Here is a 21,917-nt window from a genome sequence, read left to right as displayed (position 1 = left end):
AAGCACTAAGTTTGAGATCAATGACCAAAATACTAATATATATAATCAACTTATATTAGTGTGAAATTTTTTAGTTTTATATATTTTAAGTCATTGATTTCAATATTCCTAATTATAAGATTAAATCATTTTTTTTATTCATTTATCTCTTTTATTTATTGGATTTATTGGATCTATTGAAACCAATCGCTAAAAAAAATGTAAAAGTTATCATTCTATCTCTTTATATATATATATATATATATATATATATATAACTAAAGAACTGTTATGAAAACTGTAAGAAACCAAAAGCTTAGAACATAATTTAGGCAATGTATTATTGCGTGATTTGAATTCTAATTCTCATCTATATATATATATATATATATGTATATATATATATAGATGAGAAGCAACAGCATGGATATGATTGTCTTAAAAACTTGAACGCAACCCATTTAATTTCCTGTAAAGAAACTGACAGCAACTGGGGTAGGGTCCCTTTGCCAAAATGGTTTCCATGTCACAGCGAATGTGGTTCAATGGATTTCTTTCACGTCGGTCTACGTCGGCGTGCTGTGTAAGCGTCATCGGCCCCTGAAGAAAATTTGCAGTCAGCTTGGTTACATTCCTCCGTATGAAAACAAGTAAAACACTCGAAACACTTTTATATAAAAATCAGCTCTTGAAACACTGACAAGCATAAACTAAAGTAATGATTTCGAATGAACTTGACAAAAGATTCTAATATATCAGGCTATAGACTATGGTGGTGTGGTTTGTAAGCATGTGATATCTATTTTATATAAACAATTCTTTCTTTGCATTCTTTTGAAGACAACCCTTCAAAGCTTTAGAGACATGCTGTTAGACAAACGTAGAGATGGGGTGTTTCCTTTACACGTTCCGGCCCAAGAAAGTACAGCCAATGTGATCATAGGCATAGCTAATGAGATCACACAAAGAAAAACGACTAACCTGGGGCTATTTAATTAGTGGAAAAGCACCAAACTCCATCTAACCAACTTGTAGCTCAAGACAAACCAGTTTTACATTTTCTCATTCAAAGTACTTAGCTATCGTTTCAACTTTCAACACCACTCCCCCCCTCTCTCTCTCTTGTTAGGTAAGTAAGGGTCAATAAGACGATCAGCTGCCATGGTCAAATAGCCTGCATGTACAAATTAGAAAACTTTTTGAGAATAAAAAAAACTATATATACACATTAGTCTTAGATATAACATTTCGTTGATCTGAATGATAACATCTGTAGCAGAATTTGAAGATTGCAAACTGAACAAAATCTTCATCAAAAATGATGGTTAGGGAGAACTTTACTAAATTAATAACTTGGAATTGATATACTACTAGTTTCTTTCACACTAGAATAAGGTCTAGCTGCATTACTATTGTCTAAATACTCGTAAGAGATTTCAATAAGGGAAGGAAAAATGCTTTAGAATTTGAAAAGTCAGAGGGATGTTTCCAAATAATTCCACAACAAGTACTTCTAAGTCTAAAAAGATAGTTGGGACATACAATCCTAACAGAATTCCACTTAATATTATTTTAGAGAATGTCAAATTTGGCAAGGTTTACCAAACTAAGATATGTGGGCTGCTTGCTTCACCATAAATACCAGCTGCAAAACCCGTTTTCCATGCGCTACCAACTTATCTTCTTTGCTTTCATTGTAATATTTCCTCATTGAATCCTCTATGGCTCTCTCTCTTCAATTCCTTTTGATCCTTTTCACAACTTTGCTTCTCACAAAAGCTCTAACAGAGGCAGCAACATGCAGCAACTGTTTCACCCATTCACGAGCAGCTTACTACCCAAACTCTGATGAACATGGAACAGATAGTAAGGGAAAACAAAGAATGCGTACCTTGTATTGTGCAAAATACAAACATAAATGCTCACTAATTTTCCTAATTGAATTTCAGTTGGTGCATGCGGATTTGGTTCTTTTGGAGCAACAATAAATGGTGGAGATGTATCAGCAGCATCTAACCTCTACCGTAATGGTGTTGGCTGCGGTGATTGCTACCAGGTATAAAAGAAAGACGTGCCCCTGCATATGTCATGAAATTTAAGTATAGATGCCCTTTCACATGCTTAAAGAATAGCAAACATTCTCTAGCACGATGCAAATGCATGCCACTTTCTATTTACATTGAACCAATTCTTACTTTGCTAGGTGAGGTGCACCATCAGCAAATATTGCTCAGACAAGGGTGTGACAGTGGTTATAACTGATCAAGGGTCAAGTGACAACACTGACTTTATCCTGAGCCAACGAGCCTTTGGTGGGATGGCTCAGACCAAAGATGCAGCTGCATCTCTATTAGCCCTTGGAGTTGTCGACATTGAATATAGGCGGTAAGGTTTCTCTATTTTGAGGAGCACATATAAGATTGAAGCAACTTTAGGAAGAACAAAACTGAATGTTGTTGTATAAGTTGAGGGAAAAGGGAGAAATTAATTTTCTCTTTTCAGTCTTCAACAGAGTCTTCTTAAATGGAAATTTCAAATCGCGCCCCCCCCCCCCCCCCCTCTCTCTATCTCAAAAGAAAAAAAAAAAACACTATATTTTCAGAATGTAACAAAAGTTCTCCTTTCTTTAATATTTTTGTAGTTTGTTTTTATCCCCCTCAGTCACAAGAAACTAGTAGTCTCCACATAATGCTACGACAAAACCATGGATCTCTTACCCCAATCCTCTCTTTATCCAGTGTTTCGTGCATCTACCCCAACAAAAATATTACTATCAAGATTGATGAGAACAGCAACTACCCTTATTATTTGGCATTTGTTCTATGGTATCAACAAGGTGACAAGGATATCACAGCTGTGCAGCTATGTGAGGTATTTTGATCTTTCTGAACATTTTTGTTTAATTAGTCATCTAAACTGGTATGGATTAACTACAGAGTTGTAAAGGAAGGATAAATTTGGTGGCCAAATCTACAAGAGCCAGCACAATACTTACTAATGGGATACTTCTAATATATGCAGACTCAAAACTTTGTCTGCAAGCTACTGGATAGGAGTTATGGAGCAGTATGGACAACCACTTCACCTCCAAGTGGTCCATTGTCTTTAAGGATGTTACTGAGTGGAGACGATGGAGATGAATCATGGATTGTCCCTATTAATAACATACCAGAAAATTGGAAAGGTGGAGACACATATGACACTGGAGTTCAAATTAATGTCTAGAAGCATGAACCAGCATCATTCATTTCTTTGTTTTAGCAATATAAGTGAAAGAATAATAAGTTCCTGGCTTTCTTCAAATGTGTTCTTTCATTATGTTTAATTGGTTAGTATATATTTCATTATTTTGTATCAAGGAAGGGATGACAAACTTTAGTAAGAGAAATTCTTGTTTAATCTTTGGAATATTGACTAATGAAATTTTATGTTTCTTAATAAAAGAATCAAATTGCTCAAAGCAGTCATCATAGAAAACAGAACTACCCATATGGTCAAGGAAAAGACCTTGGCTTGTTCCTCTAAACATGTTTTTCAAGTTTTACTGTTATTTGTCCATTTCCACTTTTAGCCAGTTTCCTGATTTTGTCCACAAACAGTTTTTCTTTTTTTTTTTATTTAACTATTCCACCTAAAGTTCATAATTTTCACAACAAACCAAAATAACCTGTTTGTTCAGTAGGCAAATCCTGCAGAAATTAAAGACCTAATAACAAAGATGACCTGGTATTCAACGTCATAATGCTTCTTCTTTTATTTTCCAATAGCAAAGGTATGAATAATACAGTGCCTTATCATGATGATATTCAGAAGTACCAAAAAAACAGCTCACAATAGATTGCTAAACATCCCTCCCTGAAAAGCCTTAGTAATGCCAAACTGCTATCATAAAATCTGAGCAAACCAGAAGCACTAAGCTAAAAGTATTAACTTCAATATTCAGGTCCAATAGGAGGACGTGAGAAGGTAATTTGTTATTAATTTGTTATATCCGACTAGATAAATCTATTTGGGTCGACTTAGATTGGGCAAAACCAATGAACCCCTTGTCACTAAAAAAAAAGAAAAGCCCAAGCAAAAAAAGCTGAAGGTTTAAAGTTAAATGAAAATGAATTATTTTATAATTGCAAATAATAGCAAAGTAAGATGAAAAGATTTGGTAATTATCTCCTTCTCCAACTAGAATCTAAAATAGCATAGCAAAAGCTGAACCAACGTCATAGAGATTTATATCTCAGTAATCTATGAGCTATAAATTTTTTTTTTTTTAAATGAATGTTGAAACAAGAGAAAGTGGATCAACAAACCTCTTCAGCTTTATGTTGTCAACTTGTCATGGCCTTATCCTAATAAACAGCAGTTGCATGTTCTAAGCCCATCCAGCTGTGATGTTTATAGAATTGTAGACACTGCCTGAAGCGTGCCACTTGGCGGTCGGCTGGAGCTTGATCGGTCCATGCCGCCGCCGACCCGGCGAGGGCAAGAGAGAGAAAAGAAAGGAAAAAAAGGAGAAAAACAAATACACATAAACGGCTTAATATTTGAACGCCGAGTTATTTATATTTGATGACGTGGCAATGATAAAACCGTAGATTGATAACCCAAATGGAGAAGATTCGGATCCCTAATAAAAACCCACTTCCGGTTCTTCAAAAACCCTACAAACCGCGAAAAACTCGCACAAACCGTAAGTCTGCTCTCTGGGTTCCGGGGCGAATCGAAACCTCAAACCCAAACCGTACCCAAGTCCAACGAGATGCCGGAACCCGTTCCTGGAATGAACGGCGCCGTTGAAGTGCCCCTACCGAAGAGTGTTACGGTGTTCGAGTTTGGGTCTGTAGCTGCTACTGCAGATAAGTTTACGTTAGCTGGATTTAGCCTTGTGTTCGACGAGCTCGAGCCTTGCCGCTGGGAAATCCTGCCCCCCAATGGATCCTACACTCCCCAGTTTCGCGTCGTTTTTTGACACTGAATTTTAGAGATTATTGTAATTTTGGTTAATGGAAATACATTATTCTTATGAATTTTAGAAATCTGCATCTTATAAGCACTGTTTCATGCATTTGATCCTCTGTTATGTCCTATGGCTCTTCAAATTGAATAGCCCTTTTCTCAAACTCATCATTTTCACTTGTTTCTTGAGTAATTGGTTTCATAGGCTCGCGATTCTATCTTGCTTGATCAAACCAACTTTACTGATTATGTTAAGATGGTGTTTTTGGAACCAGTCTCTTCAAACTCGTCAGTTTTTGCATCCAACAATGTATTATGTCCTTTGTTATCGATGTCTTAACATGAGCTTGCAACGATGAAAACACTACCAAAGTATCAACTTTCCAAAGAATGCTTGCAGTTTGCAGCTCAATCTTTCGCTGTTGTTGATTGTCTACGATATGCATGAACAAAATGACGAGGAAATGGTAGAAGTTGTAGTAGCTGGTTATGACAAAAAGCTGCTTGTCACTTGAAACTGGCTAATGTTCTTTAAAGGGTTTTTTTTTTTTTTTTTAATCACCGATTAAGACAATTCTGGGGATTGAAAGTTGGTTTTCTCGAGAAAACAAGTAAACCAGCAAATACTTCATTCCACACCAATTCTAAAGCAAGATCAATCACCCACAACAATGGCACTCACTCATTACGTGTACCAAAAAAACATCCCCCAATCACTCTGCAAGAACAAACATGGAAATGAGGCTCGTTAAAACTCCTCTGAACTAACTTTGACAGTGACTTACATGAATCATGATTGCAGGTGAGAACTGAATTAGTCATCTTTCAGAGGAAACTATAATCATCATCATTCATTTGAATATAACACATTATGGCTAGTACAAGTATGAAATATGATGAAAGTTCCATCGCCAGTGCGCCCCAACCAGTAAATTCAGCATGCTTCAGGATGGCTGGTATGGCAATGCTTCCAACCGTAGAAGCTCCAGTCAAGTACTTTGTTGCTTTGACCCAACTATCACATTGTTCGTCGTGAAGAAAAATAATAAGTATTCTTATAGAAGAACAAGTTTAGTGCAAAAAAAAATTACCTATTGCCAGATTCAGATAAAAGTGAAGAAACATTGAAGCCCGCAAAGAACAGCAAAGGCATTGGAAGAAGTACATACATTATTACTGCAATAGCAATGAAGCATGTTAATATGCTTAAATTAAGTAATATGATCAAACACTTGAAGGTTCTTACTTAATTGCACAAAAGAAGTGACAGGAAAATTTCAGACCCTCCCTGCTTACACACACTTACACACGCAATCACAAACTTCAAACTCACTCATAAACATTACTTCTAATGTGCATTCAAACAGCAAACCAGTAAATTCTTTGAAATAAGTAACAAATTACAGGGTAAAGTCATATGACAATGAAAGGAAATAACCTAAAGAATTGAGGGGATGAAATATTTCTGCAAGCATAATTCAAGTCCCAGGATGATAACTTCAGTTGAATCTTAAGAAACATTACTTCGTAGATTCAATTGCAATTGTCTTCTTGACATGGTTCTAAAATCATAAGAATAACGAACTGAATTATAAGCACCAGCCTTTGAGGTAGATGTCCAGGGACATGTACCATCAACAACTCAATCAGTAATAGGCAACCATGGATATGTTACAAAAAAGAAATTTAAAGCTAAAACTTGGAAGAAAACTAACAAAACTCATTTGAGAATTAAGTAAAACGAAAACCATAAGCTTCACATTAATTTACCAGTCAGCATTGGCCACCAATTATTGTACAGAGCACATGCCTGACACATCATACACAAAGAATCAGAACAAGGAAGTAGTATGAAATGTAGTTAATAAACAGAGAAATGTGTTACTAACCAAGATTTGCAAAACAATTCCTCCTGAAACTAAAATCGCCAAAAGTGCAAGTTTTCCAGTGCACGAGCAGTTGCGCAGGTAACCTGGTAAGTCTGACATCATCAAACTTGTATCATGATATGAGCCAGCTTTATCTCGTAACATCTCACCTCAAAGAGAACACCACTAATGAAAGTATTTTCAATTTCCGTCCCTAGCCCTGATAACAAGAAGTTAGAAAATTCTCATAAAACAATAGAAATGTCATAATCTACCGGCAAATATGGAGTATGGCAATCATAATTATATACTATTCACTTTGCATCAATTAGTTCAACAATTTTCTTGCAACCCCCCCAAAAAAAAACCAATCATAAAATTAAAATATCACTTTAGAACACCAAGTATAATTGATTATGAGGTTTCCCATACAATCTTTAAGATAACTGGATATATCAGTGTAAGGCTTTTCCTTTCTTAATTCTTAAGAGCTTAAAGAAAAGAACTTTCTCTTCCTTTTCTGAAGTAGATCTTACGTTAATTTCTTTCCAAGTCCCATCCTTTACAAGAAAAAACATTATTTGGTTAAATTTCATTAAAACCTAGGAAGGCAAAAATTAAATATATAAAATCTAAAATACCGAAATGCTGAATTTAATCTCTACAAAATTCAAACTTTTCTAAAATTAATTTATTTCTGCAAAAAATATAATTTTGGATTGAATACATTACCAGGAGAAGTTGATCTGGATAGAGAATGTTGACTAAAATTTGGGAAAATTAGGGTTTTGATTGAATTGGATTCTGTAGTGTACCCATAGAACAGAGTAAGCAGTTGAGTGTTAATTACAGTTATATTACAGTAATAGAAGTTGCTTTATTTTGCTGTTTTTTTTTTTTTTACCACAATATAAATTTGACTAAAACATGGCAGTAGACTGTAATTTATTAGATAAGTTAATTTTTTTAAATCGTATATGATTGGGAAAAAATCAAAATATTTTGTATTTAGTGTTAATACAAATTATATTACAATAATTTTTATAATTTATATATTTATTTAAGTTAAAATAAATATAATGTGAACACACGAATGTATAGTTTTATTGAAAAATAATGAAAGTTAATTTCAAGAAAAAAATGATAAAACTTGAAAAAAAAAAGATTTTTTAGGAAGTTCACGTTGTTGACATCGATGAAAAAAAAATGTCGTCTTCATCAAAACCCAAAAGGCGTACAAAATCAAAGCACAGTTCCTCTTCTTCATCATCAACTTCAAAATCTTCACTAAACTCGATAATAGAGCCACCCCAGAGCTTATTCCCTTAGAGAGGAGAGTTTCTGCGGCTCATAGTAGCACTCGCAATCGCATCCTCAGTAGCTTTCTCTTGCAACTTCTTTGCCACCTTCTTCAGCTCCACCTCTAAACCCTTCTGCGATAGTAACTTGGACTCGATCGATTCTGTCTCTGGTCAATCCTTTTACCCCTCTTTTAAACTTTGCTTTCTGGGTATCTTTGCGTATGAATTATAATCCATTCTTTGTAATAAATTTTACTTTTTAAAGTAGCTTTTAATATGGGTTTTTTATTGGTTTTATTGGCTATATGAATTTGTGGGCAACTTTAGATTTCAAGCGTCCTTTGTTATTGTTCTTTGCTCAATATGGTTGTTCCGTTGTTCTTTTAAACCAGTTTATGTTAAGTGTCAACCTATGTTCCTCTTCCTTCTTTTATTGAATATATGTAATTCAAATTTTAAGCAATTTTTGTGATCAAATGTTTTATCTTTTCATGATGCAGTCTAATCCTAGTTTCATTACCCTGCTCCCAAGTGATAGATTCCAATAATCTTCTGACAAATGTGTGTTAGTACAGATTCTTGTGAGCCTTGTCCATGTAATGGGAAATGTTGTCAAGGCAAGTTGGAATGTATTCATGGCTATAGAAGATGTGGAAAGCTGTGTCAATGAAACAGCTAAGAAACTTGTGTGTTCTTAGAATCTTGCTCATTCTGGTATATTGGTATTCTAAGCACCTCACAAATGCATCTTTTACCTTGGAATATTATGTGCACTTTTTTCTGATTATCATTTTTATGTTGCAGTCCAAGTGGCTAGAAGTTTGCCTTTGTGAAGCTTACGCTCAGGTTTTGTGCTATGGAACTGGGACTGTTTGGGTACCTTATGATATTCAATTTTGTATAATTACATGCATATTACATTAAATAAAGTATCCTAAAAATTATACATTGCTGATCTCTGTTGTTCTTAATATGTGCCCATTTCAGGTTCAAGAACCTGATATTTGGAATGACTTAGACAGACACGAGCTCAGGCAAAGTATCGGCCCAGACAATGCGACATATGTGTATACGAAAAGAAGGGTGATGGAGGCAATAGTTAAATTATTGGAGACAAGAACAAATTCCCATGGGTATGCTTGTCGCCTTCAATTTAAAGTTTCAGCATTTGGAAGCATTTAAATCACATTTCTCTGTTTTTTATATAGCATAAGGGAGTTCAAATGTCCGGATTCTTTATCAGAGTATTACAAACCCTTTACCTGTCGTATCCGTCAACTGATCTCCAAGCATGCTCTTATTATTGCACCTGTTTGTACTGGGTAGTCCCTTCTAGGAGCCATCCTCTAAATGCTTTAATTGTAGTATCAACATCTTGAAAGTTGTTAACAATGTTACTTTTACAGCTTATAGGATGTGCAATGTTGTTTTGGAAAGTCCGTCAGAAAGGATATATCTCAGCTAGAGTAGAAGAGCTTTACCATCAGTTGTGCAAATTTTCCAATGTATAATTATAGTAAATTAATGATTTATTTTCCTTACTGCATGTCAGGCTCTTTTGATAGTGGCCTCCTGTGTTTCAGTTTATTCAAAATTCTCAGCTTTATTTTACTAAGCAGTTGTGAACACTCTGCTGAAATAGATTCCTAATGGAAGTGGGCTTAAACGAAAGTGATGTTCTTTTAATATAATTAAAATGACCACCTTAAATCATAATGAGTAGAACTTGGGATATAGAAGCAGGGGATGGATAACGAAAAAGAAAAAGGAAGCATAGAAAAAAGTGAGATAAGATGTCATCAGAAGTCATGAAGCATTAGTGAAAATAGTGTTCTTGCTGAAAATTTCTGGACTTTAGGATATCCATCTTTTATGTCTCATTGTCATACTCAGGAAATGTCTGCTTACAAAAATTTCATGCTTTCATTATACTTTACTTGATCATCTCAAGTGATTTTATAAAATTTTGAGCCACTTCCAATGTCATGTATGAAAAGTTTGGAGAAAATTTACTCGGCATGCTTTTTCTATGAAGAAAGTAAAAAAAAAAAAAAGAATATAACTGAATTGTTTCTAATTGTTAGGTCTGTGAAATGCTTGAGGAGAATGCCTTGAGGTCAAAGGTCATCAATGGTGCAGGTGAATCATGGGTTGTTGCCTCATGTTTGCGAGATCATCTTCTTTTGCCTAGGGAAAGAAAGGACCCTCAGTTATGGAAAAGGTATTTTTACTTGCCTGTGTTTATTGATCTGATTATCTGTTTCTAATCATGGATGTTTGCAGTTCTTTTTTCATTTTCTTTCCTAGTGTGTTAGAAATTAGAACTAATCCTCAATGCAAATTTTTATTAGTGCATTGAAATAACAATAAATTGTAATCAACTAAGCTATAATGTTTTAAGAACTAATTCTGTCTTTTATGTTGATATCAATATTCAATTTATTGTCAGGTTGAGAAATTGTTACAGGAAGATTCTCGAGTAGATCGCTACCCCAAACTTGTTAAGGGTGAATCCAAAGTTGTGTGGGAAAGGCAAGGTTCAAAATATGTATTTGTGTGTTTTACTTGTTCAATTAAGAAGCTCGAATTTTGCCAAACTCTTTTCTATTGTTGTTTTATGTAACTATTAGTCAAAGTAGCTTCTTGAGAACCATAAATTGCATGGCAGAGGTTCAACTGGATACTACCTCTGTTTTAGAACTTCGAGATCGTTGCACTAGCATTGTTAGACTGACTCTTTCAATCTTGATATGTCCTTTTTAATTTCTTTATAGTTGAAGGTTCTTTGAGCTCTTCCAGAGGAGAAAAAAAGGAGAGGGAGTTGAATTGAAACCAGATTGAGGCATCATCACAAACTTAAATCAATCAGACCATATATGGAAGGCTAGTGCGCTTTAGGACATTATCTGTGCATTAAAGTTTTTTGTTTTGGCAAAATTGATGTCTCCTTCAATGTGCTGTTTTGAATTTGGTTTCATATTTGTCTAATGCACACATAACCAAAATATTCATGCAGAAGTTAAAGCACGGATGTTTTGACATGGGGATGTCTTGAAAATGGTTTTAACCTAGCAGTAGAAGGAGCCTAGCAGAAGGCCTCGTGACGTTTATTACAGCTTTTTTTTTTTTTTTTGGAGAATAGTTTTGCGGGAATAATCAAGGTGAAAAGAGATTGATGAACCAAGTGAAAGTTTCCACCATTTGACAGTCGAGCTACGTTCCTCAGAGATTGTTTTGGAGGTTAAGAAACAACCCCTTATGCATAAACCCCATCAGGTTCCTGTTAACCATTGAACATTATGCAACATAGAAGAAAGCTTTTTCCTCTTCTATTGCATCAACAAATAGGCATCAAATTGGGGATTTTGGTGTGTCAAGATTTTGTTTGTTGGACTTACGGCATCTTCATTGTTATCTATAATGGAATCCATATTACGTGCTTTCATGGCGTGTGTTTTAAACTCTCAAAATCAGTAAAAATCACCATACAAATATCCTGTTTTGACTAGAAACTCTTCAGTCTCACTCTTTCATTAGAAAAAAAAAAATCAGTCTATAGTTAGAGCTTGTACTATTTCATTTCAGTCAACAAAATTTCTGATCCAAATGGAGTTGAAGTGTTGGGATGAAAATGGAATAAAATTCCATCTAATAATTGCTCATAACTTTGAAGATAGATGCAAGAGAAAGTGGTCACCCATGCCCATGGGCCAAATCCATGCACCCTTGCCTTTTGCATCACTCTTGTTGCCATTTTTAATGCTTGTCAGCTGTCATAGTAATCAATGGCTCCAAACTGCCCAAAGGCATCAAGTGTCAAATTCAATCCAAATCTCAGTTCTCTAAGATATACATCACAAATTCTGTCGTTGAGCAAAGTCTCCATAAATCTTGTAATATTACACTTAAGATAATGGCATTTCAATTAAACAATGGCACTCAAATGAATTTTTAATGTTTTTTTATATGATAATTCCAAATACCATCTTAAGTTCTTAAAATCTTAGTGTCGGCAAGAATTCAGATGTGACTTAAATTAGGTAAAATATAGTATCATAATTATGGTCCTAACTCCTATCCTCCAAATTATTGCTGCATTTGACTTGTTTCTTACTTTCCTCAATTACCTTATGCGTTTACAATATATGCTCTCTTCCACCGACTTTTGCTTTTGGGAAACTTATATCATAGTAAGTAATTTGCAAAATTTTTTAAACTCATTGGTAATAAAATAAAATTTTAACTTAAAGTTATTAATTCATTTTGTTCATACCATATTTTTAAAAATAATATTTAATAAAAAAAACTTTTTTACAAAGTATTTTTTGACAAAAAAAAAACTAATTAATGAATGTAACTGAAAATAATAATAATGGATGACATAATTGCAAACAAAAACACCTCATAAAACTCGAAAGTGCAAGACCGTGAATCAACAAAACATTAAGTTAGTATTATGTGAAGTATTCATTAAGCCACTTGATTAATCCTAGCCTTGTTTTCTTTTTTCCTTTTAAATAACTCAGCTACATAATCAAGGTCGGTGGCTTTGGCGGTGCGTACTCTTGTCTTTACCAGATACCAATGGCAATGCCAGCCTATGTGAACCCGTGTCCGCCTTCCAAACAATTTTCCTTAAATATTCAGGAATTAAGAAAATATGGGGTAATCAAATGATTCAGATTCAATCACCTTAGTGCCATTCCCAACCACAATTGATAATTATTGATTAACACACTTGCCCATTTTGAGCATTGGATCAAACACGGTAGATAATTATTGGTTAACCCATCTGCCCATTTTGAGCATTGGATCAAACACAACACGGCATCTCCTCGACCTCGATTCCTCGTAAGTCCTAGTTAAGGTAAAACAGTTCAACAGAATTTAACCCTTTTTCCCTTTTTCATCTTTTGTTGAAAGACAAGACACTCCTTTCGCTGTAAAGTCATCGTCTTTAAAGTCTTCACACTCTCTTATTGAAACACTCTACACTCATTTTGCTCTTCAGAGATCTAGATAGAGATATTCAAGCAGAAGGGCTTTGCTTGGCGCTCTTTCTTTCTTTCTTCTGGGTATTTTCTTTGATCCCATTTTCTATTGCACTTTTTTTTACTTTTAAAGTTTAAAGTTCTTTGCTTTTTACGCTACTCCTCTTGCATTCTTGTTTGTAGCTTTCCTTGCTTATATATTATTTGTTCTCCTGAGATCTATGCAATGTCGTTTTCTTTTTATTGATGGGTTTTCAGTTTTATGTTAATGGATCTCTCTTTTTCAGTTTGTTTCTGGTTTTCTATGTTTTGAGCTGAAAGATAAGATGGTTTTTTAAGACCTGTTGGATAAAAATTGCCAGCTTTTCAGTTGATTTCTGAGGTTTATTTCATAGAAATCTGTAAACAGCTGAACTTTCTTTTGTAATGCTTTTGAGGTTGTAAATCTTGTTTGTCTCTAAGTAGAAGAGTAACTGTGAGAGAAATCTGAGCTTGTTGGGGAGTTCAGTGGGTTAGTCTAAGAGTATTAAAAGAAAAAGAATAAAAACCTATAGTTTGTATTGACAAGTTCTTGGCTTGATTCTGTTCTAATTGGGGTTTCTATTCACTCTTTATTAATGCTACTAAATGCTTGAAATCATATTTATGTGTTGGCTTATATATCATCTATTGATTTGAGCATCCTAACCGCATCTTTTCGCACAAAACCCTAACATAAAGTTTGTTATTATGCTCGATGAATTTTTTGTAGTCTTCCAATTGTTTGGAACTCGTTTTTTCCCTTATAATATTTCTCAGTTCTTATTCGCTGCATAGTGTAGAATGGGGACTCTTCTTATATTGTGATTATAAATTCTGAAGATACCAAACTACTGATAATGAGCTTCACAGGAAATCCTTTGTTTTAGTAGGGTTTGGTTATTTAGAAAAAGCAATTAGCTGCAAAGGTGAAATTGTATTCTACTTTATTTGTTTATCTTATGCAAACTTTATGTTTAGAAAAAATATACTTCTGTCATGTGATTGAGATTAAAATTGATCTAGATCCATAATTTTTTTTTTATTTCCTGTTACCTTTTCATATTTGGCTTATTATTTAATCTTTTTATTTATTAGTTGAAGAACTGTGTCTATTGATGGTAGTTACACAAATGGAACTTTATAGATTGTTTCTCTAATACATTTTAATATTTAGCTCTAACTTTACATTGTTTGTCCATGGAAAATCATTATGTTCAAACTTACTTCTCCTCACAGGTGTGCTGTAGGGAAATTTCCCACTCTCTCTAATCATGGTATCCAAGCACAATCCATCAGGCAACAAAACACGAAGCCCACTATCTATATTTGCTGTGATTGGTTTGTGCTGTTTCTTTTACATTCTGGGAGCATGGCAGAGAAGTGGTTTTGGCAAAGGAGATAGCATAGCATTGGCAGTGACCAAGCAGACAGACTGCAATATCTTCACCAATTTAAACTTTGAAACCCATCACAATGATGTAGAGATTGTTGAGCCTTCCAAACCAAAAGCTCACGTGTTTAAGCCATGTGATTTAGAATACACTGATTACACCCCTTGCCAAGAGCAAGATCGAGCCATGAAGTTTCCTAGGGATAATATGATTTACCGGGAAAGACATTGTCCTCCTGAAGAAGAAAAACTACATTGTCTCACTCCAGCTCCCAAAGGGTATATGACCCCATTTGAATGGCCAAAGAGTCGTGACTATGTCCATTATGCTAATGTTCCTCACAAAAGCCTGACAGTTGAGAAGGCTGTCCAGAATTGGGTACAGTTTAAAGGAAATGTGTTCAAATTTCCGGGTGGAGGAACTATGTTCCCTCAAGGTGCAGATGCGTATATTGATGAGCTTGCCTCAGTCATCCCAATAGCGAATGGTTCTGTTAGAACAGCATTGGACACTGGTTGTGGAGTATGTTGATTTTTCAAGAATCTGTTATCCAGCTTTATTTGAGTATTTGTGATGTCGTTATGCATTTGCTTTCTTTGGTGGGCTGCATTGATGGGTGGATGGGTTACTTATTTATTTATTCCTTCCTCATTTTATCCTTCTGGGAACTGTGAGCTTATGAATTGTTTGAGTATCTGAATCCCATAAAATAATGTATACGGGCATGGTTTTTAGTCATAGGATATACTATAGTGAGCAAGGTGTGGAATATTTAATCAACCGGACCGTCTTTTTTGTTTTATATAGAAACACCTTATATGTCTGTGTTTGAAGGATTAAGCTTAGTCCTCTCTTCATCAGAAAAAAAAGAATAGAAAAGCTTAGTCCTCACTTGATGAAGCCTCCACATAGGTGGTATGTGCTGTTGGAACAGAAATGTTGGTAAATAGATTTGTTAAGGAGAAAGTGATCTTATAATTTTGTGATCATGGATCTCCATTCTCTTATATTATCTCTCTTTCATCTTTTTTTTTTTTAAATGTTTTAGTCATAACAAATCCTCTTTATGTTCTTGGATCTCTATCTTGTTGAGCACAGTCTGTCTATGTATATTACTGGCTGAAAGATTTGTCTTTTGGCCAACAATCATCATCAAAATATCCAGTTTGGCATTTTTTTTTTTCAATAGAACTAACCACACTAATGGAACCAACCCTGATGTAGGTCGCAAGTTGGGGTGCATACATGCTGAAGAGAAATGTTCTGACTATGTCTTTTGCACCTCGGGACAATCATGAAGCACAGGTACAGTTTGCACTGGAGCGAGGTGTGCCTGCTGTTATTGGTGTTCTTGGATCTATAAATCTTCCATATCCATCCAGAGCATTTGATATGGCTCAGTGTTCTCGATGCCTAATACCATGGACTTCAAATGGTAAGTGGTAATAATGAACATGTTATCTGTGAATGATGTAGTACTTTTGTTCTCTTTCACCACTCTTTTCTGATATATTATTCAGTAATTATGGTTAGTGATTGGAATTCAATGATCAAAAACAATGTTGAACTTTAACACTACCAGGAAATTGATGACCTTTCTACATGTGTACCTGTTTATTCAGATGGGATGTACTTAATGGAAGTCGATAGAGTCCTGAGGCCTGGTGGATACTGGGTCTTGTCTGGGCCTCCAATAAATTGGAAGACCTACTATCAAACTTGGAAGCGATCTAAGGAAGATCTCAAGGCTGAGCAAAGAAAGATTGAAGAGTTAGCTGAACTTCTTTGCTGGGAGAAAAAATATGAGAAGGGAGATATTGCTATTTGGAGAAAAAAAGTTAATGACAAATCCTGCCACAGGAAGTCTGCCAATATGTGTAAATCAAGGGATGCGGATGATGTTTGGTGAGTTTATTTGTGCGACAATATCATTTATTTACATTTCTTTTTTCTCTCTAATATTGATTCACTAGTCAATAAGAGCTTTGCTATGTCATCATTTTTTCTAAAGTATCATTATTCTTAGTAAAATTGTACCGTGTTAAGTGTGTTGTGGGTGCATGTCAACTGCAGGCAAATCGTTATTTTCTATGTCATTTCCACTCCTGGCTCTTCTGCTTCTAAAGTTATTCTTTTTTTCTTTTTGTATTTTCACTGTAATTCTTTCTTCTTTGGCATATTTTAGGTACAAGAAAATGGAAATGTGCATAACCCCTTTCCCTAAGGTAAGTAGTGCAACTGAAGTGGCGGGAGGGGAGTTGAAGAAGTTCCCAGCTAGGCTTTTTGCTGTCCCACCTCAGATAGCCAAAGGACTTGTTGAGGGGGTCTCAGCTGAATCTTACCAAGAGGACAATAAGATTTGGAAGAAGCATGTAAATGCTTACAAAAGGATAAATAAATTGATTGGTACTACAAGATACAGAAACATGATGGATATGAATGCTGGTCTTGGAGGATTTGCGGCAGCACTTGACTCATCAAAGTCTTGGGTGATGAATGTTGTGCCCACAATTGCTAAGAACACCTTAGGTGTTATCTATGAGAGAGGTCTAATTGGAATATATCATGACTGGTATGTCTCAATCTTCTCTATTGTCTGTAATTGATTTACCCAGTTCCATGTGGATTTTCTTTCCTTTTTTTTTGTCATCCTAAATGCTATACCGTTATTTATCATAGGGAAGTAGACTAAGGAGGTTTATCACAAAGAGTTTATTTGGTGTTATAGCATACTATGAGTGGAAAGTAGACAACCGATTATAAGGCTTATGTTAGAACGTCTTAATACCTTCTTGGTGGAGGTGTAGACTTGTTTTGTAGCTAGCGGTGTATCTACTTCCTGCATAACTTATTGCCACCAGCACCATCATGATATTGGACATGTGACTTATAGTTGTTAAATAAATTACTATAGATTTTAACTCAATGCTCATCAATGAAGGCCTTTGTCACATTGACACTGGTATCACAGAAAGAGAAGCTCCGAAGTAACTGAGGTAAGGCACTCTCAAATGCTTTGCAACTGCAAAGCTAGTGACAGATTGAAGGCATTGGAAAAAGGAAATCAATGGTGATATCATATTTCTTAGCGACTCCCCTCACCATGGAATATAACTCGTAAAACCTTCAGAAATGAACCCACCACTAACTCTATAACATTTTCATTTCTTATATGTTGCAGGTGTGAAGGTTTCTCTACATACCCAAGAACATATGATCTTATTCATGCCAATGGTGTCTTTAGCTTGTATCAAAACAAGTAAGTCTCTTAATCTTGTTTTTTCAATTTCCCATGTTTTTATTAGGAATCGTTTGTTGGTTTGTGATGCAAAAAATGGTGACTGCGCTATACCTCTTCTTAATTTACTGCTCAATGATCAGATTCTTGTTTGGACCACTTCATTTAGGACAAGGTGAAAGTGTTTCATTTATCTATAATTTCTGATCAATTGTAAATCTAAATGAATAATGATCATACAGGTGTAACTTTGAAGACATCCTTCTGGAAATGGATCGCATTTTGCGGCCTGAAGGGGCTGTTATCTTCCGGGATGAGGTTGATGTTATAAACAAGGTTAGGAAAATTGCTGGAGGCATGAGATGGGACACCAAGATGATGGATCATGAGGACGGTCCCCTTGTGCCAGAGAAGATACTAGTTGCAGTTAAACAGTATTGGGTTGGTGGCAGAGGAAACAGTACCTCCAATGATGAATAAACCATTTTGAGCTGGTCATTCATTTGGAGGTAAAAATCAAAGCAAGATTAAAATGCCAACTGGTGATTAAGTTGCTCAAGGTTGAGGTGCTGAAGAGTTCCGATCCACATTCCTCAAAAGAGGCACAAGTTACCACAATTATGTTAGCAAGTATTCTTGGATGTGATTCGGAATGGAAATATTGTAACATAATTTGTGCAGCTGCCCAAATAATTATGTCAAGATACAGGAATGCATAGTGATGACAATAAGAATGATATTTATGATCATCATTGCACATCTCATAGTCATCAGATGGCTATTTCTTGAATTCATTCGCTTCATTGACTTTCTTTTCTTGGCCCTTTACCTAGCCGTGCTTATATATCTGTGTCATGCTTCCAGGCACCCTAGAACTGCAAGTATTCAGCACAAGGTTACAGTACACCATTAAAGATTTTCACTTCAAGTTACAGGCCAACAATCTTTATTGATAAGTTGATATCATAATTGGTCTTGGACAATTGGGCTCCACCCATCACCTCTCGATGGCAGACAACTGTACCGAACACCAGCATCAATGGATAATCCAGGTCACACAACCCATCTTTCTTCTTTCTGACCGGAGCTGATGGATGATGGTGATCACTTTTTACTGTCTGCTGTTGCTCAATGGCAATGGTAGGCCACTTTATGTCCAGGCTGCTCTCTCCATTTGCATACATGCAAAGCTGTCAAGGAGCCAACTCATCCTAAGAAGCCTGTTTCTTATATCTATGATCAAAGCAAGACATCACGTGATTTATTAACTGGTAGCAACAATCTGACTTTGACCAGCTCTCTGCTCAAATAATGTCCCGTCCTTTCATCCAGGAAAAAAGTATCCTCAACAACAACTACATTATCAAACACAAATTATGTCCACTTTCTTTTAAAACCTCCCACATCATTGTTTAGATGAATTCCACATTGACAATTGGATCAAATCTGTGGTGTTGATTACAACCCAGCCATGACCATCTTCTTTAAAATCTGTGGGCCTCTCTTTGAAGAGGTTTTGTTTGAACAAATTTGTTCCTCTTTGCCTACAAAGCTAGCCTCAGCAGTGTCCAATGACCGACGACAACAGAAAAATTGCCTATCTTGTGGTGAATAACTAGGCGAAGGATATTTGGATGATTGAGACGCCACATTCATTAAAAAAAAAAAAAAGTTGGACAGAATTAGAAAAGAGATTTTGGCAAAGAAAAACTTGCTTTCCTGCCACGTTCATATTTCATGTTACTACTGACAAATTAATTTGTTTGATGTAGCCAAGGCAGGCGAGACCCGATAAAGCATTGGTGCGGTTCTTGTGTTAAGATTTCACCTATATATTGTACAATAATTTTTTTTGTATGAAAAAATCTATTAGATAGAGGTCAAAATTAAATGTCATATTCGATAATTTTAAATAAATAATTACAGATCGTAAATTTAAGATAATTTTAATAAACAATTATCAATAAAATTCGAATTTAAAATTTTTTCATCGAAAAAAAAGAATTTTAATAAATTGAATCAATTATTTGTTAATATATATATATACAATAATTGAAAATTAACTAAAATAAATATATAATATATAAATTTAATTATTTTTATACGTGTATCATATAAAATATTAAAATTTATTTATTTAAATTTAATTTATTATTTTTGTATGATTTTAAAAATGTACTTTTTTTATATTGGTTCATGCATTTATAACTTTATTTCAAAACATTTTTCATAAAAACTGAACCGTAATTGAAAAAAATTCTCATCTTACCAATTGAATTAATATTTGTAAGTAATACGCAAGCCTTATTAATAAGGCAAATACTATAATTTGAATGTTTAAGGTTAAGTCTTTGAATTTAAGGTAATGACAAAAAGGTGAAAAAAAAAAATCATCATTGAGGCTCTTTTGAAGTTTTGAAACAATTACGAGAAAAGAGAGAGAAGAGAGAAGACAAAGATCTAACCATTGGATCACGTGGGGTTTCCACTGTGTACAGACAAAAATGGCAGAAGACGGAAGGGTAAGGGTTTCAGCTTTACTTTTACGACTATTTTGTCCCTTCAAAATTGATAGGTAACATCAAAATTTTCCATCAAGGAAATTGTTGAGAATTTGAGTTCCTTTAAATCACATATTTGGTATATGTTGACAGCAGAACTTACTGTAATTTTTGTCTTGGAGTGTATGATCTGTAATATTTGATAAAGAAATCTTACTTATTTTTCAATAAGAAAATTAATGTATAAAATTACTTTTTTTTTGTTAATTTTCTTTTATGGATGACTTAATTTAATTATAATAATAAAAAATCATCAATAATCTAATAATAATCTAATAATTCCATGGAAATGAATGGGATGTATGGAAAGTCTATGTTGGAAAAGTTTGTGCCTCCATGGTTATGGATAGGCTTTTGGAGACTTTGAAAAATAATGGTCATGGTGCTCAAAGTCTGAGGCATTTGATTCAATATAAGGGATCATGACTTTCAATAACAACTCTTGCAACAAATTAGTTGAAGACAACATATGTTACGGTCCAAATTATCTGTGTCCAAGTACATAATTAAATACAAAAATGCATGTATGCTTTAATAATCTTTTGAAATCTTTTAATTTGATCCCAAGTTGCATGCATGGAAGAACTAAGAAAATCTCTTATCTTTATCCTACATTTAACTACTTTTCATTGTAAGATTTTTCTCCATTTTGACAATAAAAAAAAGACAAAAGGTTGAAACCTGAAACTACAAATTTTTTATTTACATTTTGATAATTTTTTCAATATCATTCACATATATATAATTAAATATTTATAAATGTTCATAATAATTCCTGGCCGATAAAAGCGGAAACTAGTTGTTTTGCTAACTCATTTTAAATTAGGTCATAAAAAAATCTGATCTTAGCCATGCTTTATCGTTAGAAATTATTGTTAAAATTAAAAGATATTTTGATTTTATAATTTTACATTTAATAAAAATAAAAAAATTATAAACTATAAATTTAATCAAATTAATTCATATAAAAAATTATTTTTAATTAATTTAAATTTTATTGTTTTATAATAATAATTATTACAACAAATATATTTATGAAAATTCATTGATTATAATTCTCGTGACCAAAGAGACTGTCACAAAGCGCACGTGACAAGAGCCTTTTAACGCATTCAACTTAGACAAGACGTTTAAATTTGTTGGATAGGGGTTAAACATGGGCATCTTTCAGATGAAATAGGTTTTAACTTTGGAATGCATGAACTCGACACGTGGAGATCTTTTATAGGTTCAAACAACTAATCGACCAATAATAATCGTTTGGAACGAGAGTAAGTAGATCCCAGTACACTTGATAATCACTCTTAACTACATTTAACTTATTACCTAATTAACGAACTAAACTACCAAACAATTCTTTAAGTGTGGAGTCGAAATTACTGGTTTACCCTCCATCATTTTCATTTCCTTTGGGTAAATAAATTTGGGGAAGGAAAAATAGATTAATTTCTCAAAGCATAATCCAATCTACATTTTTTTATACTTTAATTAATTGCATGTGAATTATTCATACATATTTCTAATGAATTTATGCTTGTAAATAAAAATATAATTATTTAATAAATATAAATAATAACTTCTTGTAGTCATAAATGATTGAAATCCTATATATAT

At 34.2% G+C, this 21,917-nt stretch overlaps 4 protein-coding genes, 1 long non-coding RNA gene and 1 pseudogene across 10 annotated transcripts; 4 read left to right on the top strand and 2 right to left on the bottom strand.

Moving 5' to 3' along the window:
* Positions 1–278: 278 nt before the first annotated feature.
* On the bottom strand, positions 279–4,506 carry LOC111304970 (uncharacterized). 3 transcript variants are annotated; one of them, XR_016344938.1, is made up of 5 exons: positions 4,287–4,506; positions 1,906–2,056; positions 1,582–1,824; positions 961–1,153; positions 279–579 (listed from the first exon to the last, which is right to left on the bottom strand). It is a non-coding gene; the product is annotated as an uncharacterized LOC111304970 (long non-coding RNA). The 3 variants fall into 3 exon arrangements; XR_002691913.2 differs by having other exon boundaries at positions 1,582–1,786; positions 1,871–2,056; positions 4,287–4,505; XR_016344937.1 differs by having other exon boundaries at positions 1,997–2,056; positions 4,287–4,504.
* Positions 1,701–3,367, top strand: LOC111304962 (expansin-like B1). Its single transcript, XM_022902032.2, has 5 exons — positions 1,701–1,845; positions 1,929–2,035; positions 2,183–2,364; positions 2,718–2,850; positions 3,001–3,367. Exons 1-5 carry the CDS (start codon positions 1,701–1,703, stop codon positions 3,202–3,204), a joined length of 771 nt encoding a protein of 256 aa, XP_022757767.1. The 3' UTR covers positions 3,205–3,367.
* A 39-nt stretch (positions 4,507–4,545) lies between the features above and the next one.
* Positions 4,546–5,096, top strand: LOC111316601 (uncharacterized). Its single transcript, XM_089766209.1, has 2 exons — positions 4,546–4,550; positions 4,594–5,096. The coding sequence occupies exons 1-2, from the start codon at positions 4,546–4,548 to the stop codon at positions 4,943–4,945; spliced, it is 357 nt and encodes a 118-aa protein (XP_089622335.1). The 3' UTR covers positions 4,946–5,096.
* Positions 5,097–5,593: 497 nt separating this feature from the next.
* LOC111315108 (vacuolar protein sorting-associated protein 55 homolog) lies at positions 5,594–7,663 on the bottom strand. Of its 2 annotated transcripts, XM_089766171.1 has the most exons (6): positions 7,533–7,663; positions 6,822–7,020; positions 6,703–6,742; positions 6,024–6,108; positions 5,718–5,947; positions 5,594–5,650 (listed from the first exon to the last, which is right to left on the bottom strand). In XM_089766171.1, exons 2-5 carry the CDS (start codon positions 6,963–6,965, stop codon positions 5,758–5,760), a joined length of 459 nt encoding a protein of 152 aa, XP_089622297.1. In that variant the 5' UTR covers positions 6,966–7,020; positions 7,533–7,663; the 3' UTR covers positions 5,594–5,650; positions 5,718–5,757. The 2 variants fall into 2 exon arrangements, with proteins under 2 accessions (XP_089622297.1, XP_022772447.1); XM_022916712.2 differs by having other exon boundaries at positions 5,594–5,947; positions 7,533–7,661.
* Positions 7,664–7,924: 261 nt separating this feature from the next.
* Positions 7,925–10,874, top strand: LOC111304919 (uncharacterized; annotated as a pseudogene). Its single transcript, XR_016344935.1, has 7 exons — positions 7,925–8,271; positions 8,677–8,787; positions 8,906–8,977; positions 9,089–9,234; positions 9,310–9,423; positions 10,186–10,322; positions 10,551–10,874. The product of XR_016344935.1 is annotated as an uncharacterized LOC111304919 (transcript).
* A 1,889-nt stretch (positions 10,875–12,763) lies between these two features.
* LOC111304911 (putative methyltransferase PMT14) lies at positions 12,764–18,532 on the top strand. Of its 2 annotated transcripts, XM_022901944.2 has the most exons (8): positions 12,764–12,968; positions 13,113–13,176; positions 14,350–15,026; positions 15,729–15,939; positions 16,127–16,409; positions 16,690–17,076; positions 17,686–17,763; positions 17,985–18,491. In XM_022901944.2, the coding sequence occupies exons 3-8, from the start codon at positions 14,385–14,387 to the stop codon at positions 18,220–18,222; spliced, it is 1,839 nt and encodes a 612-aa protein (XP_022757679.1). In that variant the 5' UTR covers positions 12,764–12,968; positions 13,113–13,176; positions 14,350–14,384; the 3' UTR covers positions 18,223–18,491. The 2 variants fall into 2 exon arrangements, with proteins under 2 accessions (XP_022757679.1, XP_089621477.1); XM_089765351.1 differs by lacking the exon at positions 12,764–12,968 and having other exon boundaries at positions 13,088–13,176; positions 17,985–18,532.
* Positions 18,533–21,917: the final 3,385 nt, after the last annotated feature.

The sequence above is a fragment of the Durio zibethinus genome, chromosome 9 (assembly GCF_047325235.1).
Source record: "Durio zibethinus cultivar Kanyao isolate XHJ-2024 chromosome 9, ASM4732523v1, whole genome shotgun sequence".
NCBI classification, from domain to species: Eukaryota; Viridiplantae; Streptophyta; class Magnoliopsida; order Malvales; family Malvaceae; genus Durio; species Durio zibethinus.
This window is presented reverse-complemented; position numbering and strand designations above follow the sequence as displayed.